This window comes from Balaenoptera physalus, assembly GCF_965194825.1.
Source record: "Balaenoptera physalus genome assembly, chromosome: 18".
Classification (NCBI taxonomy): domain Eukaryota; kingdom Metazoa; phylum Chordata; class Mammalia; order Artiodactyla; family Balaenopteridae; genus Balaenoptera; species Balaenoptera physalus.
In genome coordinates, this window is record NC_138899.1 from 64,798,715 (window position 1) to 64,817,699 (window position 18,985).

Here is an 18,985-nt window from a genome sequence, read left to right on the forward strand (position 1 = left end):
ATTAATTTTATAAGGCTTTGAGTAGATACCTGATATTTAGCAAATTACTAAAGTCACCTCTTGGTGACTGTCATACTGAATAGTGAAAGCGAGAGAAATCCAGTGGGCAGTGCTGTGTTGTTATTGTTGTTGGAAAGACACATAAATAGAAACAACAAGAGAGGCAAAAATTCCGGCGTCCTCCAGTTTTCTTTTCCTCAAAATGAAATTGGATGTAATTGGTCAGTTATATTATTTGGAACTCCTAGGTATATGTAAGACTAAGATGAGGTGAGAAATGTTTTTTCAAGAGAAGTTTTAGTTAGCAGTAAAGCATTTAACAAAAGGAAGGTACCAAAAAAGTCAGGCTTCTTGTAAAATTCATTTCATCTAAATGTCCGTGGACAACGTTTTGCTATACTGACTGTGGAGAAATAAAGGCTAACTCTTGCTGAGCACTTACTAACGTGCTGTGTTAGGAGCTTTACGTGTACGTATTCTATCTTTTCAATCCTTATAAAAAAAATACTGAGGTAGGTTCAGTATTGCTCCCATTTTACAGATGTGGAAAGAGAGGTACAGAAAGGATTATATAGCTTCCCCAAGGGCTCACGCCCAGCATGTAGTTGAGATAGACTCAAACTCAGGGCCCTGGATTTTGCTGTGCTTAGAAAAAAAATTCGTGCATTGCAGGGATTCGTTCAGATTCACGCAGTCCTCACCCCCTTCTAACTTCCTTTTTTTTCTTGGTGTTTTAAGAAAGGGAAGTTTTCATCCAATTGGGTGTGGCTTTCCTCACTCCTCATGGCGTAAAGCACGTTGCTGTTGTAGGGCCCTGGCCTTTCTCACGTGGAGCTCGCCTCAGGGGTGTGCAGGCCCTGTGTCCGGCCCTCTGTATGGGAGGCTGTACACCGCCCTGGAGACAGGGCCCACAGGCCACCTCCGTTCATCTGGCTGAGCCATTAGGTTTGGGTAGTTTAAAAATGGGTTTTCCTTCCTGATCTGATGGAGGGCTCAATGAGAGGCTCTGTAGCAGTTAAGATAAATGATTTGTACTTTTGTGTTTATTGGTCTAAGTTCAGTGAGGATTATACAGTTGGAAAACAAGCATCTGTATGTAATAGCTACAAGCTTTCCTTGGAGTCACTTTGTATAGACTATATCTATGTATGTTTATGTTCATATTAGGAACATTCCTCAGAACTATTAGATAGTCTTTTGATTTTTGTGTGTGTGTGTGTGAAAACTTACAAATAAAAAACAGATTTGTTTTAACAGGGGAAGGAGCCATTTACTTGTTCAATATGTGTCTACCGCAGCTGTTTGAAATAAAAGTTTTCAAGGAAAAAAACCATTCTTGGTTTATAAATGAATCAGTTCAATCAGGTAAGTGACTAGTGTATATATTTACATTAACTGAACACATACCCTGACTTCACCATCCTTCACATCTATCTGCCCAGTTTGGAGTCTGGTCCATGGTTTTTTCTTTGTTGGCGTCAGAGCAGGGTTTAATCAAGGAGAAAGGAAAGATTTAAACAAGTTTAGATCAATAACTGTGTGTCTTAGATGGTAGGAAATTTTTAACTAACAATTCTGATTTTTCTCCTAAAACGCTGACACACCCCGAGTCAGATGACTTTTGTACTATGGAGTGCACATTGTGTTCACTGGAAACTCTTTGCTCTTCTCTTAGCCATTTTTGAGGATCTTCAAGTTTTTAACATCTTATTTCCTTGCAAATGGATGCTGATATAGCTTCTAGAAGAGAAGAGAAGAGAAGAGAATGCTTTCTCATATAAATTACTATGGCCACCCCACCTGCCCCCAACACACACACCCAACACCCAATTTCTATTTCTTTTAAGAGTGTTCCTTTGATATGGGGCTCAGTGTTGACTCGGAAGGAAAAAGGATACCACACGTAGCCCTGACAGTTCTGGGTGAGAGTGGGAGGGTGCGTCATGGGGTGGTTGAGGCAATCTCAGTTCCCTCTGTCCCTCTGTCTCTCATTGTAGAGAGTGCTTTCCATTGCTTTCTAAGCCCTCTGCTTTCTGTTGACCGTCTTAAGTCACCGCTTAGTGCTAAGGTAGAAAGGCCACTTTGACTTTCTTGTAAGGCATCCAGAAGAAGGGTTTATTGCTGGTGTTGAATTTCACATACCTGTGTGCATGAGAAGATTTGAAGTGGTTTTCAGTTGCCGAAATGCAATGGTAGACTGTGTATTTAGCCTGGTAGGGGCCAAGTATACATTCCTTTTTATTGTTCTCTTTTCTTATTTTTCGTTTGGCAATATATGAGAGTTCCCACTTCTAATGTAATATACTTGCCTTTGAGTTTGGCTGGATAGACACAGTAATATCCAGATGAAACTGGAAAATATTCAGAGGCAGTGATTGATTAGCTCTCCTGGACTGTCTGACTTGGTACCTGCTTTTTTTTTTTTTATAGACCTTTTTTTTTTTTTATATAGTTTTTGGTTCACAGCAAAGGTACCTGCTTTTTTTCATCATTGTCTTCTTTTTAAATGTAACCTTAAAGAAAGAGCTGTTTTTAAGAATGGCTACCAGGATATTGTTTTCAGAACAAGAAACCTGTTTCTAATTTCTGAATATAATGGATGCTTCATATAAACTGAGCTTAGAGCTTCTGATAGGTTGTTTTCATAAACTTCTCTTCTACTTTTAAAAAAATAATGTCATCATGTAAAATTATGTCCTTAATTTTTTTTTAACATACTATGAAATGGATTCGTGTATATAATTTACGGTTAGAATTTCTTGGCTGTATAGGTAGGTTGCTCTGTTAAGAGAATAAAAGTCAGTACATGTTTCCTGAAACCAAATTAATAAGTATGGAGATAAATGAATTGTTTATTGTTCTTTTTGATGAAATACCTCTTCTGGTTCACTTCCATGGAGGAAGGACTCTGGGGTGCTTGGAGGGGCGTGCGGTAGAGAAAAGCGGGGCGCAGGCAGCCTCGTTGGTTTGATTTGCCTTTTTTCCTTCCAGCCTGGAGAGCGCCACTCATCTCACTGCAGAGATTCCAGTTTCTCATGCTCAGTCTTCTTCGACTCCTGCCCTCTTGCATTTTGCTTTGGGAGGAGGGATGGGGTAGGTTCTGGAGTGGGTAACGACCTCTGAGCTTTGAGCCATTGACAGTTCAGAGCTGTGAGCCCAAAGCCCGTAGGAGAAGCCACGTCCAGAGGGAATAATATTGCTTTCCCATGGCTTCGTCCTCAAAAGCACAGGAAATTACATTTTACTACAGCTTTGTAGATAGACTTATACAGGTTTCCTAATGTTTGCCTGATTCACATTCTGTCTGTATTCCCCCGAACCCTGCTATTTTTTTTTTGGCAGGGGCTGGGAGGTGGGGAGAGGAGGGCCTCTATTAAAAATGATTTCTAAAGAAGAAATGGAAAGTTAAAGATCAAGTTCAGTGTCTTGGCTGTCCTCTCCACACCAGGGATTTGAAGCTGTTTGGAGTGAAATCTCATGGACCATGTTCTGCCTTTTGAGGGAATCACATAATCTTGGGCCTGTGTAGGAGGAGCTTCTGAATTTGGAATTTCACATATATTTTTCAATGAATGGTTCCCACATTGGGATTAAGGTGAAACAACTAAGTTGTCTTTCCATGTTGTTGAATTCTCTTTTTAATCTGTAGGAGGTCTTCTTCACTTTGCCACACCCATGGACCCTCTGTTTCTGCTTCTCCACTACCTTATAAAGGCTGATAGAGAGGTGAGTTTCCCAGTTTGGGATATTAACAGTGGGGAAACAGAATAGACTGTTTTTTTAACATGATCTCCTCTCTCTCCTTATAATGGTCCAAATGTAGACTCCCCACAGTTCAGATTTAACTTGGTTGGTATAGAACACCTGTATCATGCGTGCTGGTACAGATCAAAGCACCGATCGGCAGACCTGAGATCCAGCATCGTGATCTTGGACTAGCTCACCAGTGAGTCCTGAGAACTGCCCAACCCTTTGTGTTACCTGCCTTACTTGTTTGACAAAGCCTAACAATGAAATTCTCATTACGTACTCATTAGTTTTGAAATATAGTACAAATGTTAAGACCTCAGGCCTTAAGAGAATAAAGAAGATTTATTGTCTTTCATTTTCTTCTTTGTGAGACACTGTGAAATAGGTGCTCTGGGGGTGTGTCCAGCAAAAGCTCCTTAATGGGGAAGCTGTAGTTGAGGAATCCCAGATGGAGTAAAATTTACCTTTGTGATATAAAGACAGAGTTTATTAATAGTAATAGTTCCAGCCAGAGGTCCCAGGATACCTTTACAGTTGACAATCATTAAGGATCCCAAAGAACTTTTTGTTCCTGTGTGTTTTATCTATCAATATTGACTACATTAGAAATTAAAACTGAGAAATTTTAAAATAATTTTATTAATTTATTTTTAAAATAAAAATAATAAGCCCATTATATATTAACATATGACATGTTTCTAATGAAACAAACAGTACAAGTCAGTGAGGAGTATGGTACTGTCTTACATTTTTGCAAATCTCTTTGATGTCTGGCTTGAGAGACGACAACTGGATTTTCACATCTTGTTCTGCATTCAGTCTGTTTCCATACACTGTTTGAGTGGAAGTGTGTAAAGAATATGCTGCCTTTCACATATGAGGTCAGAAAAGGAAGGAATTGTATATTAGCCTTTTACATAGTTACGGATACTCTGCTTTGATACTACTCCAAAAACCAACACGTGGTGGTTTCTTAAAAGTTAGTTGCAATGTGGAATCTGAAACACTGTCAATGAACTTTCCATGTTCTCGTTAAAAAACAAAATTCAAATGAGTAAATTTTAAAGATCTTCTTGGCTTTCTTGAATGATTCACGAATTGGGCAGCATCTATTCTAGCAGACAGAAAGAAGCTCCAAGGAACTGCACAAAATGAAAAACGTTTACAGCCAGAAGGGAATAAGAACAAGAAAGTTAAACTAGACTAAAGGGGGATTGGTTATGGCAAGGTCACGTTTCTTTAGGGGATGCCTGGCGTCTATCAGGCAAATGACCTAGCTAGTGCTGATTAGGAGATTACTGATTGACTGGTTTAAGGTTCCACTTCTGGGTGAGCTGAAACTAATTAAGTCTCTGGGCTTAGCACAAACGACTCCATTTTGGGTCTGCTGTCTGGTTTTTAACACTCTCTTACATTAAAATCTATTGGATCTTTCACGCATATTACTTTGCAATATCATGCATTGGTCATTTGGAAAATATTGTCTCACTGAATTATGCAGGTCTTCCAAATGTCTACACAACTCATTACACACACACACACACACACACACACACACCCCTTTGTTAATTTAATATTACCAGTGATCTCTTTAGAAAACTCTGAGTGTTGGGAAGCTTGTCATAGTGGCAGACAAATTGTCTACAATTCTAATTTTTGCTTTAAAGTTCAAATTTTATCATTGGCTACAAGTACTGTCAATCTTTCCCTTGAAGTGACAGGTTCACTTCATTTACGTTCTGTCAGTACTCAAGTCTGAATAACCATAGTTCATAGTGGTTCTTTCAGGTAAAAAATTGAGAAAAAGGCAGCTAGTTCTGCTCACAACTCAGACAGTCACACAGTGCTTTTCCTTGAGATGATCCCTGAGCCTCAGCGGCAGCCGAAGTACTTCAGCCACACTTGACTTTCATCACACGGAGCATTTAACCTACTTGCACTCGAAGGTCAAGATTTAAATAAAAGAAATTGCTTTCGCTCCTTGATCAAGGAAATCCTTAAGTGCAACTGGGATTTTTTTTACCTGCTTGTCCACGGCAGTGAAGAATGCAGCAGCTGCTGGATGGTTTGCTGGCACCACCCTGACCGGTGCTGAGGAGCCAGGGGTTTTACCCACCTTTGCATTGAAATCATCAGCGCAGATGTTGACACAGTGAAAATGCAAATAGCGTCGTAACCTTAGTTTGAAAATAGTTTGGAGCTTGTGGACCCCCTGCAGAGGTACTGGATCTCCCAGGGATCCACCAACCACAGCTTGAAAACCTTCGAAATGACAGCTTTAAGGAATAGAGTTATTTAAACACTTAGAGGAATCTTATTTTTGCACTCTCATGTCTGCGAATAGTTTAAGTGCTTATGGGTTCTCACTGAGTACTTAGATCCATTTTCCAAAACTCGTATTTTATATTTATATCGATTTAATTTGTGATAAATACTGAGAGTAATAAAACTGACTTAAAACTTTAAGTTGTGCTTTCTCCTGATGCACCTTGTCGTCTCTTATTCTCCTCCTCTCCTGCATTCTGTGTTCTTTATTGTGGATTAGTGAAGTTTTATTCCTTAGTTCAATCATGTTTCCCCTTATCTGGAAGCTACTGCGGTAGCCGCTGTAATTAGGGCACGGCGAGCAGTGAGGCTGGTGAGCCGTGTATCTCTAAGGAGCAGAAATGGTTCTAGTCACCACCAGGAAGGCCCTAGAAGTATTCAGGGAAGAAGATGGAAACTTCAGGTGGCTCCCATTCCTGGTGTTTCTACGATACATTAGCGGGAGGAAGCCACCAACCAGCTTTAGTATCAATACCTGTGCTGATGCACCTTTAAAGGCCCTCCGCCCATTTGGGGGAAGTGTTTGCCTATTTCCCATTAAGACCCTGACGCTGGTGAATTAATCCTCACCCTGGCCCTCTGGGAGGCTCTGGGGGTGCTGTGGCTGGTTCAGGGAGGCAGATGCAGAATGAAGCTCATGGTGGTAAGTTGGCTTTCATTGTAAACCATCTTGCTCTCTCTTCCCAAATACTTAAAGTGCCCCTTAAAATAGCCCGTGAGGCATTCAGATATTTCCTCCCGTACATTTTAGATGTGATCTTTTCCTATTTAATTAAAAAAATATCAGTATGTACTTTCGAAATGTTGACCCATTCTTTGTTAAACATGATTTATTTTAACGTCAGTAAAAATAATTCTTCTGTCTAGCTCTCCCAACTGTTATTAACTTTATATTCAAACAAATTTCTTATTGCAAAACTCTTTTATGTATATATGGTAAAGAAAACAAGAATGAAACATTAGTATATTATGAAATGATTATGTCAAGACTGTGTGGTAGGCCATTACATATTAGTAAAATATTGTTTTAAAGTAGTTAAATATTTAACAGATTGGGTGATCATGGAAGAATATAGATTAAGGTAGGAATCTAAAGACCGTAACTTGGGAAACCTGTGAATTAGTCTTACTATCTGAAGGAAAAAGAGAACATTTCAATTAAAACATTTCTTGCCACTTGATGGAACCCAGGTGCTTTCGAGAGCTTCTTTGAGGGAGCTGAGAGTCAGTTCTGGAGCCTGTCCCGTTAAGGGAATCCTTAGGTGGAACAAGTGACTTTGAACTTAGTTTAAAGGTCCAGCTATGAGGTTATATATCTTTGTCTCTTTTTTTTAATGTATGAGTTTGTTGACTGGAGTAAAGTCATCCTGACTGACTAAAGTCTTTTTTTCAGGGAAAGTTTCAGCCCCTGGATCAAGTTGTGATGGATGACGTGTTTCCAAATTGCATCTTGCTGCTGAAACTTCCTGAGCTTGAGAAGTTACTTCGACATGTGACAGAGGAGAAAGGTATGGCCTACGGCCTTTGAAATCAGGCTTATGGCTGCCAGAAAAGCTGGGCATCTGTCTGAGAATGCAGTGGCTTGAAGGCCTGTGGAATGGGATGCTTATTCTGTGTGGGTCACAGGGGAAGCTGTCGTTCAGATTCGCTTCCACTTGTCAATATTCATCCTCTCTTGCACTGGCTTGTTCAGTCTGCGAAACTTGAACCAGTGAAATATGAGGGCCTGTCTTCCTGCAGGGCCAGGATTCACGAGACTCAGGCTTTAGTCTCAGCTCTTCTTTCAACTAGGCTGTGACTTTAGGTAAGTGCCTCAACTGCTTTCTGCCTCGAGTTTCTCATTTGTAAAATTGAATAAAATCTATGCCTTTATTGATTCAAGAAACATTTATTGAGCACCTACTAAGAAGCACATGTTGAGCACTAGAGCCAGGCTCTAGGGATAGTTATAAATAAAATATTATCCTTTGCCTCACTTTGCTTCTACTCTGATGGAGACAAATGACAAGTAGGGCAATGACAGTAGGGAATAAGGGAAGTGAACTCTGGGTTTTGTGGGGATGCACAGGACAGGTTTATAACCTGGCCTAGGTAGGGTGGGAAGTGCGGGTAGGGGGGTATTGTGTTGCTTTCCTGTGGGAAATAACCTCTAAGTGGAGGCAAAGTCAGAGTAGCAGCATGGATGTATGGAAAAGTTTGTCATGCTTAGCAAGATCCAAGAAGTTCAGTGATGTGTTTAGGTTAGTAAGGAGAGAACGGGGGAGAGTGCTGGGCAAGGGTTCAGGTGGTGAAGGGCCTTATATGTGTCTGGACTTGACCTAATGGTAGTGGAGTGTCAGCAAAGTTTTAAGTAGGGCAGTGCTATTGTGTGGAGAAGCTAATGTCCGGTCCTCAGAGGCTGCTGCTGTGGTCCAGGTGGGAGGTGATGGTCGCCTGAGCTTAGGAGGTGGAACCAGAAGGAAGTAGCAACCTCGTGTGTTGACTGGATGATGGTCAAGAGAAGGAGGAGTCAAGGATGGCTTCTGGGCTTGTGCCTTGACCCACAGGATGGGTAGAGGTGGCCCCCTGGAGACAGGGGACATGGGTGGGAGGAGCAGGCTAGGGGTGACAGAGAGATGAGTTGTAGGCATTCATCTGAATTTTGAGAGGAGGAAGTGCGGCAGTGTGTGAATGTGTTTTGACAGGTTTGTAATAGCATTCAGACTTAGAATCAGTGTCTCCAAAAATCATCCAAGTAGTTTTAGAGTTAATACGGAAACACAGTGTGAGAACCGAAACAGCGGGCTGGTAAGTTACGGTTATTTGGGGTTCTAGATGGTTTGGCCAACTATGGTAGTTCTTCTAGGACCAAGAAAGTGGTGACTCCAAGAAGTGTAAGCTTACGGTGGAAAAAGGGAAACCCTCATTCGTTGCATTTCACATTCGAAGGGTCTACTAAATTCACACTTGGCCAGACACAGAGCTCTGTTTTGAGCCTGAGGGGTATGTGGTGCCCAGGTTTTCATCAAAGCAGCCCGATTAATGACACTCCCTGGTGCTGACCTTGGCAGGAGACAGTAATCTTTTTGTGGGTGACAAATGAAGTAGCTCATAGCCATTTCTGAAAGCTAAAGCAGTGAGGAATAATTACAAGTCATTTTCATTTTGCCAAGTTAATGGAAGCTGACAACACGATTAACTCATTATCCAAAAATCTTCCAATAGCTGTATAAGAACAGTTACCTGAAACCAAACCCAGCAGCCCAAATTCAGAAATAGTATTAAAGCATTGTCATTTGTTAGTGTACAGCCTGTGTTCCAAAGCAGGAGCTTCCCTCACTTCCATTCCTTCCTCCTTGCTCACTGACCCCCTGACCGTCTGTTGAATCATTATCTGAACTCCTGTCCTAATCTCTTTCACTTCTCAGCATCGCCTAACTTTTGGAAGTTCTGCTGTAATAGAAAGTGAATGCCTTATACTTGTCTTGTTTGACCAGCTCTAAGTAACCAATTGTAAACTTCAAGCTACTGTGTGTTTCTCTTTGGATCTTTGTGGAAAATGATGTCTGTCTTAGTATGCTGTCCTTGTATACAGAAATGACATGAGGAAAAATATTTCACATATTTGTGTTCTGCGTCAAGGGGTGAAGCAAGCGATGTGGAATTGCTTCTGTTTTGATGAAGAGGCCTTTTTGAAGGTTGAGGCATTAGAGATCTTATTATTTCTTGTTTTTAAAAAATTTGGGGGAATTCCCTGCCGGTCCAGTGGTTAGGATTCCGTGCTTTCACTGCCGAGGGTGCAGGTTCAATCCCTGGTCGGGGAACTAAGATCCCGGAAGCTGCGCAGCACGGCCAGAAAAAAATTTTTTTTGTATTGTTTTGTTTTATTTTTGAACCTTCCATTATTTTAAGATTTACAGAATGTAGTTCATTAGGGGAAGAATTAAATTATGAAGGAACTGCCAAGACTTCTAGAGAATTGCATACATCTTTTACCCTGTGAAATTTAACCTAAATTACTTTGTTTTGCCTTACTGTCATTAAAAAGGAAAGAAAGAAAAATTTGAGGCCTAGGGTTTTTAGAAACCTGGCATGTATAAAAGTTGATGATATAACTGCTTTGAAAATGAAAGTACATGGGCAGGGGAGGCAGTTTTTTTAATCAAAAAATTTAAAGGTACAGAAAAACTCAGAGGAAAAAAACTACAAATATTTGTCTCCAACCGCAATAATCAACCAGTGTTAATGTTTTGTTATTTTTGCTTCATATCTCTTTCAGGGAAAGAATTTCTTTAGGAACAATCTGGTAATCTGATCACAGGATTTGATAGCCTACAAGGAAAATTAAGAATGTATTTGCTACATAGTTTTGAGCAAATCATTCAAACTTTTCAGCATCCTTGATCTGTAAGATGAAGAGTTTGAAGGGTTAAGAGTATCCCTCATATTCTGCCATATGTTATAATTAGTCCTCTGCAAAGTTGTTCTAAATCATAAAATAAAGCTTTCCTTCTCTTACCTTTAGAGTGTTGAGATCTCTAAATTACCAGCATATGAACATTGTTTAAGAATTGCAGTTAATAGTATCTACTATCCACCACAAAGAGTTGCTTCAGGAATTAAATGAAATAATACAAGTAAATCAGTGCCCAGAGAGTGCTGGGTGTAGAGTAAGTGCTCAATAAATGTTTGTACCATTAAGGCTTGTGAACTAGAAATTTTAAATTCTTTGCTGATGTTTAAGTACTAGGTATACAGTAAGTGACCAATGCACATTTGTGACAATGCACATTTGATGGTCCATTGATTAATACAGAGTCAAGTGGTTTAAGTGGGAGAATGGAGATAATCAGATAATAATAAAAATGTCTACCATATATTAACAAATTATTATATATCATCTCTATGCTTGTTGTTTTACGTATATTATTGAATTCTTGCAGTAATTCCCTTTCATTGTTAGTAGAACTTGAATTTTTACAAATGAGGAAATTGAAGCTCAAAGAGTTTAAGCACATTGACTAACATCATAGAACTTGAAGTGGTAAAATCAAGATTTGAACCCATGTCTGTCTGACGGCAACTCTTTCTCTTCCTTCTTACAACTGTGTAACACTTCCAGGAGACTCTGTTAGAGTTTTTAGGTGTTGTCTCATGTAAAAATAGAAACTTAATTTTTTGTTAGTCTTGTATATCCCATTAACAATTTCTCTTCGTGAGACAAAGAGAGAGACAGGAAAGGAGACAGCGGGAACTTCTACAGCTTCAGGAAAAGACAGTTCTCATCCTGGCAGTGAGCGTTCTGTTTTGCAGGCAACCTCTTTTAGCGATTGCCTTGGGTCCTGGCTGCTTGTTTGAATTTAGATTTTTGTCTGTTTTTAAGTTAGCATTTGGTTCCATTCTCTGTATTTTATTGCTAGGGTTTTTAAATAAGAAACAAAGAAGACTGCTAAAGAGTGGTCAGGTACTACCCGTGACAGGGAGCAGAGATAAAGAGGAAAGTTGATGTTTTTTCAATTCCATCCTCCCCACAGGCACTGTGCAGGGAGAGTAAAAACCTGAAATGCTCAAATTCCCCAGCCAGCTATTTTGATATTGGACTCCAGATGCTGTCTCAAAAGTCTGTGGCATTGAAGATCTCGTTAAGCCTGCTAGGTTTATGAGAACCTTTCCTTCTCCCTGCCGGATAAACCCAGCCACAGTTGTCTGCACCCTGAATGATGATGGCGGTGACCTTAGTTAGTTAGCACTGCCTGCTTTATTAGTGAAGGAAACGATGTGTCTCAGTTTGCTAGCTCTGGGGCTCAGCATGCTTCTTGCCAAAAAAGCTCCCATTCAGTGGAGAGATGACAGGGGAAAGGACTAATAAAGGGTTATGAACTTCATCTTGAGTATAACACTCTGTTTCATATTGCAAGCAAAAGCTGTGCTGCGCTGTCCATTGTGATTAACAGGAAGAGCCAGGAAAACTTACCTGATTAAAATACCCCAAGCACAGTTGCCAAGTTTCTATCCCCAGGAGGCAGGAAAAAAAAAAAGAGACCATATGAGTTTCTCAGTGATGGAAAACATTCAGAAAGTAGATGTGAAAATCTGCTCCAGGCAGTTTGTTCAACAATACATCAGGGAAATTCAAGTTTGTGAACTGATTACCCAATTGCTGAACATGTTATTTAATTGTGGACTCCTTTTTATTCCATCTTTATTTTGTAAACCCAGTCTTTCCAGATGTTTGAGACCAGTTTTATAGGCACCAGACACATTAGGGAAAGAAACCTTTCCAGCATGTGCACATGTCATCTAACTCACAAACTCGCAAATATTAAATTTAGGACACAATAGAACAAGTTATGGTATTTTTCATAATTGTGGGTAATCTGTGGCCTCCGTGAATATTTTAAACCACCTTGCTTATCAAAATCTGTAAATTTTAAAATTAAACAGTAGTTTATGCACTTCATCCTTGTATAGTATTTTGGGATATTCAAGCTTGATACTTCTTAGTGATCATCTTGTCCAGGGGAATGTTTAGTTAGAAATAAATTTGTAATTTAAAAACTTCCTAGGAAAAAAACTCCAGGCCCAGCTGGCTTCACTGGTGAATTCTACCATACTTTAAGAAAAAAATAATACTCAAAGAAATAATGATACTTAGTCAAATTCTTTTAGAAATTAAATGAAGAAGGCATATTTCCCAACTAATTTTATGAAACTGGAATGGCCCCAATACCAAATCAAAGTTATTACAAAAAGAAAACTAATCTAGTATCCCTTAATGATCATAGATGGAAAAATCCTTTAAAAATATTTGCAAATTAACTATGTAAAAAGGATGGTACATTATAACCAAGTGAGGTTTATCATAAGAATGCAGAGTTGGTTGAACATTAGAAAATCAATCAGTATGATTCACCATATTTATACATTACAAAAGAAAAACTATGATCATCTCAATAGATGCAGAAAAAAACATTTGACAAAATTTAGTCATAATATAAATTCTCAGCAAATCAGAGATAGGAAGGAGCTTCCTCCTTCTGGTAAAGGACATCCATGACAAACCTAAGCTAATATCATACTTCATTGTAAAAGACTGAACACACTTTTCCCCTAAGATTGGTACAAGATAAGGATGTCAACTCCTTATCCTGCTAGTGGAAATCCTAGCAGTTGCAACAAGATAAGAAAAAAATTGGGACTTCCCTGGCAGTCCAGTGGTTAAGACTCCATGCTTCCAGTGCAGGGGCATGGGTTCAATCCCTAGTCAGGGAACTAAGATCCCACATGCCAATAAATAAATAAATAAAAGCTATGCAGATTAGAAAGTAAATAGTGAAGCTATTTTTTTCATAAACAGTATGGTCATGTATGTAAAAAGCTCAAAAGAATTTACCAAAAAAAAAAAAAATCACTAGAACTAATAAGTTCTCAGGATATAAGGTCAATATAGAAAAATTAATTCTATTTCTGTATATTAGCAGTGAACAATTGGACAGTGTAATAAAAGCACACCATTTATAATATAAAAAATCATGAAGTTGTAAGGATAAATGAAACATAAAATATGCAAGACCAGTACACTGAACATTACAAAACATTGCAGAGAAATTAAAGAATTAAATAAGTAGAGAGATATACCATGTTCATGAATTAGAAGACTTAATATTGTTAAGATGTCCATTCTCTCCAAAGTAATCTATAGAGTTAATGGAATGTCTATCAGGCTCTTTTTTTTTTGGTAGAAATTGAGAAGCTGATTCTAGAATTTATATGACTGTGCAAAGGATCTACAGTAGCCAAAACAATTTTGAAAAAGAAGAAGAAAGTTGGAGAACTTACACAACCTGATTTCAAGACTTACTGTAAAGCTACAATGATAAAGAAATTATGGCATTGGTATAAGGTTAAATAGATAGATAAATGGAACCAAATAGAACAGAAGTGGACCCACATTTATGTAGCCAATCTTTTTTTTCCCAACGGTGTCAAGATAATTTAATGGGAGAAAGGATAATCTTTTCAACAAATAACCTGGAAAAATTGGATATCCATATGAAAAACAATTAACATTAACTCTCACCTCAGAGTCATACAGAAAAATTAACTTGAAGTGGATCAATAATTTAAATGCAAAAATGAAAACTTTTGAATTTCTGGAAGAAGCCATAGAAGAAAACCTTTGTGACCTTGAGGATTGGCAAAGATTTCATAGGACACAAAAACTACTAACCATACAAAAAAATTATAAATTACATATCATTAAAATTAATATCTTTTGGTCTTTGAAAGATACCATTAAGAAAAAAAAAGAAGACAAGCCACAGTTGGAAGAAAATATTTATATGACATATATCTGATAAAAGATATATATAAATATATAAAGAACTCTTTTAACACAATAATAAGATGATATCCGGCCCTGTAGAAAAATCAGCAAAAGGTTTGAACAGACTTCACAAGATTTATGAATAAGGCACATGAATAGATGTTCAATATCATTAGTCACCAGAAAAATGTTAATTAAAACCACAGGGAAATATCACTGATACCCACCAGAGTTGCTAAAATAAAACAGACAGACACTACCAGTAAGTTATGGAACAGCAGGAACTCACCTGCCTGGCTAGTGGAAGCATAAAATGGTCGAACCACTTGACAATTTCTTACGACTCAGTAATTCTACTCCTAGGTATTTGCCCAAGACTTATGAAGACATATGTCCATACAAAGATTTGTGCAAGAACGTTCAGAGCAACTTTTTCAAAATAGCCCAAAACTGGAAACAACCTAAATGCCCTTCAGTAGGTGAGTGGGTATACAAAACACGGGATATCCATACACAGGATACTACTCCATAATACAAAGGAAAGAGCTATTGCTAGCTGCAGCAAAATGGAAGAATCTCACAGAAATTATGCTGAGCAAAAGAAGAGGGTCACAAAAAGGTACTTACTGTATGATTCCATTCCTATGATGTTCTAGAATAAAGCAAAAACAATTCTGTAATCATAGCAGATCAGTGGTTACCTGAGGTCTGGATAGGGATGAGAGAATTGACTGTAAGCTCAGGGGAACTTTTTGGGCTGGTGGTTACATGACTGTATGTAGACATTTGGCCATACTCCTCAAATTGTACACCGAAAATGGGTGTGTTAATCATACGAACATTATTCCTAAATACAGTTGTTTTTTAAAAAAAATGAAGTAGAACTGATCCAGCACAAGAAGCTAAGCCTCCTGATTTCAGACACAGTTTGTTTTGGGGGTTTTTTGTTTGTTTGTCTTGCTTTTTCCTCCCTCGTTGTTCTCTACAAGATAATGTTCCTGTCTCCCACGGAATCCAGTGGGAAGCAAGGCAGGAGTGACTCGAGCCTGGGCGACCAGGAGGGTGATTTGGGAGGAAGATGACACACAGAGCCTCGGCTCGGGCCCCTGGGCTTCCTGGATGGGTTTAGTCTTGCTAAGACAGGATGAAGTCACGCCCAGAGAGAGATACAAGTTGGCGTCCAAGGAGGAGGCAGTGGAGCCGGAAAAGAGTCAGAGGAAAAACCATTAGAGATGCAGAAAGACCAAGAGAAAGGTTGTATAGGACCATGGCGGAGAGTCTTTTCCCATAAGGAATAGGGTCGGAAGTACTGAGGGGTGTGAGGACTAATTGATCTCAGTAAAATGAACACCAGATGCACAGCTTTGAAGTCAGGTTGGGAAGGAATCCAGTGCTCCTGTTTACCAGCTCAGTGACTTTGGACAATTTATTTAATTTCACTCAAACCTAATTTTTTAAGACGGGGACAAATAGTAGTTTTTACCTGAGATTCATTCTGAGCATTCAATGAGAAAATGTGTATGAAGAACTTAGCACAGGCCTGACTATACATTAGATTCTGATGTTATTATCATTAACAAGTTATAATTTAATTTTTTCGTAACTAATACTAAGTATTTGCTGTGTGCCAGATGTTGTGCCATCACCTCATTCAATAGGTGACTTCCCGAGGTGACATCGTGCACTGGGGGTGTAGGAGCCCCAGCAGTACGGCTCATAGCCTGGTCTCCACTTCTTCTGAACCAGCATTTCCAGAGGGAAAGGAGGGGCCTGCAAGGGGCTCAGAGAGTGAACGAGAGGGAGGAAAGCTATGGCAGATTGTAGAATGTCCTTTCAGGAAATGTGGAGGTAGAGGCAAGAGACAAGTGAGTGGCAGAGTCAAGGTGGGATTTCTGGGAGAGACCTGACCACTGAGCCTCTATGGAGATTGTCTCAGGCAATGATCAGAACGTCTGAGACTCATTCAGCAGCGTACATGTACTAAGTGATTGCTGTATGCTCTTAGAATTCCCCCTATTTTTGTACAAAGAAATATTATGTCACCTCCAGGGAGGCTGAGTCTAGCCTCATCTGCCTTGGTTCCACAGCACGCTGTTTGCCAAGCAGTCTTGGCTCCAGGAGAGCAGGCATTGCGCCTTGGAATTCTCAAACTTCGGGCAATGCCGTTTGCAATGGTCCCTCATTTTCATTATTCCAGTGACGCGTCCTGAGGAGATGGGTGCAAAGGTCCAGCACCCACTCCATCCACCTCTTATTGCCCACAGTGTTGACGACCACAGGCTGAAATGGGGAGGAAATGTGCAAGAGCTCAGGCCAGCCCCTCCCCATACCAACCGTTTAGTGAAACTTCAAGCAGTTTAACAGATTGCTGAAAACCACCCCTGAACAAGCAGTTTCCGTTTCCCACCATGATCATGAGGAAAGAGAAAGCGTCATTCTACGTAATTCTAGCAGAGTCACATGTGGTGAGTTTGCATCTGGCCATGGGAATTCCAGTGGTCACGAAGGTAACTCCTGCACGGAGGCTGGAGGCCGGAGTGGAAGAGCTGCGTCTGCTGACTGCACAGAAAGCAAGAAACCCTGTGAATGAAGTGTTACCAAGGAAATAACGGCTTAATATCATATGCCATGTATGACATTAAGCCGTTAGATTACATAAAGCTAGCTGGATTGTGAGGAGAGGAAGTATAATTTATATGAGATGAAACTTTTATCCCCATAAAGGGCCAGATTGAGCCTATCATAAATCTAAATTCCCTTGAAGTAGCTATGGCTATATTGGTAATACATTAAAAGATAGATATATCTTTTCTTCTTTCTCCACTGATCCCACCAGAACAGCACTAAATAATTAACAAGATTCTTTTCCTGAATGTATGCAATGAACTTCGTAGGAACCTGCACTTAGCTTCAATTTTCTTTCTTGGGGTTTCCATTTTTATTTTAGAAAAGGAGTCTGTCATTGAAAACATTGAGGTGAGCTTAAAATTATTCAGAAAAATTAAGATTGCTCGGTATGTTAATTTGCTGAGTTTTAAAAATTACCTTTTGAGACGATGACTAGATTTATTGTGGTGACCATTTCAGAATGTGTATAAATATCAAATCACTACACCTGAAACTTAATATGATATTGTATGTCAGTTATACTTCAATTAAAAAATTACCTTTCCTCCAGATTTATTTGTAGAATTGTTTTCAGTTTTATTGAGAAATAATTGACATATATCACTGTGTAGGTTTAAGTTGTACAAAATGATAGTTTGATTTACATATATTTTGAAATGACTATCAGTAGATTTAGTTAACATCCACCATCTCGTATAGATACAATAAAAAGAAGAGAAAAAAAATTTCTTCTTGTGATAAAAACAGTTTTATAATTTGATAATTTTCTTAAATTCCCACTCATTTAATAGTTGGTTGAGATCTGAGGTACCCCAGTTCTGTTTAGGGATTTTTTTTAAAGTCTCACGTATGCTCCCAGGGTTATAAATTGAGTTTTTCAAAAGTGTAAAATATTAGGAAATATTTTATTTTATTTTTTTTGACCACGCCTCACGGCTTATGGGACCTTAGTTCACCAACTAGAGATTGAACCCAGGCCCTCGCAGTAAAAGCAGAATCCTAACCACTGGGCTGACAGGGAATTCCCTGAAATATTTTAAAACTCTTATCTTGTATACGATATAAACTTACGAGTTTATTTTTTGTTTAATCCACTGCACTCTTTTTTTTTTCTTTTAATTTAATCCAGAAATAGACAAGAAGAAATATTACAAGTACAGCAAAGAGAAGACATTAAAATGGCTGGAAAAAAAGGTACAGTACCTCTCCAATGCCTTGTGGCAGAAAGAGTTTAATGCTCCTTTTTAAACATATTTAGAGAAGGTCGTAAGCCTGACCCCAAAGACCATCTTGAACATCGAACTACAAGAGAGAGGCTGTACAAAGACCTCCAAGTGGGAGAAGAATCTTTGGCTTTTCATTCTCCCTAATTCATGTATTTTTGGACTTAGCTTGATGTGTTGCTTTGACCTGCATCCCCGTTTCCCTGTGGTCCTCACCAGTGAATGAAGAAGTTCTTGCTATTTGTTGGTGTAGACTTGAGTCTTTCAAGCCAGGTAATACCAGGGCTACGTGCGCTTGATGCTGTCAGTCCTACAGGCGTCTCAGAGGTCGACGTTGCTCACGCATGACCCACAGGGGACCAGGCAGATGGGATTCAGGCTTAGTGTCTGGATGCTGAAGAGAGGTCATCTTCCAGGCAAACCCTGTATCTTAGTGATCCTAAGAATTAGACCTAATATAAGGTCTTGGGCAGTGTTTTTCAAATCGATTTAGTGGATCACAATCAATATTTCTCTTGGAATGGAATGGAATAGAATAGGATAGGATGTATTAAAAGATAGCACAGAGTATGGGCAAGTATTAAGTATGACTGTATGAAACATATTTATATATGGTTTGGGGTATTGGGTTGCTGTGTATTTCTTATTATGGGTATAGTAAAGGAAAAAACAAAAAAGCTACTGGTCTAAGGATATTGCATACTTTCACTGTGATAAAGAATCTCGCCAGACCAGATCTATGGATGACAAAGTT

The 18,985-nt window shown here is 39.1% G+C and overlaps 2 protein-coding genes across 6 annotated transcripts in view; both read left to right on the forward strand.

Annotated features, from left to right (window-relative positions):
* Positions 1–18,912, forward strand: part of LOC309647286 (ribonuclease H2 subunit B-like) — a 789,004-nt gene extending 770,092 nt beyond the window's left edge. For 4 of the 5 annotated variants that reach the window (XM_082434520.1, XM_082434521.1, XM_082434519.1 and 1 more), the window contains 5 exons: positions 1,258–1,365; positions 2,992–3,093; positions 3,650–3,726; positions 7,469–7,583; positions 18,138–18,911. In XM_082434520.1, coding sequence (XP_082290646.1) covers positions 1,258–1,365; positions 2,992–3,093; positions 3,650–3,726; positions 7,469–7,583; positions 18,138–18,256 — 521 coding nt within the window. In that variant the 3' untranslated portion in view covers positions 18,257–18,911. Of the gene's footprint in view, positions 1–1,257; positions 1,366–2,991; positions 3,094–3,649; positions 3,727–7,468; positions 7,584–18,137 lie in introns of all 5 variants that reach the window. The other variant, XM_082434522.1, reaches the window with a different exon arrangement.
* RNASEH2B (ribonuclease H2 subunit B) overlaps positions 1–18,985 on the forward strand; it is a 117,197-nt gene that overhangs the window by 25,895 nt on the left and 72,317 nt on the right. The gene's annotated exons all lie outside the window — the stretch shown is intronic.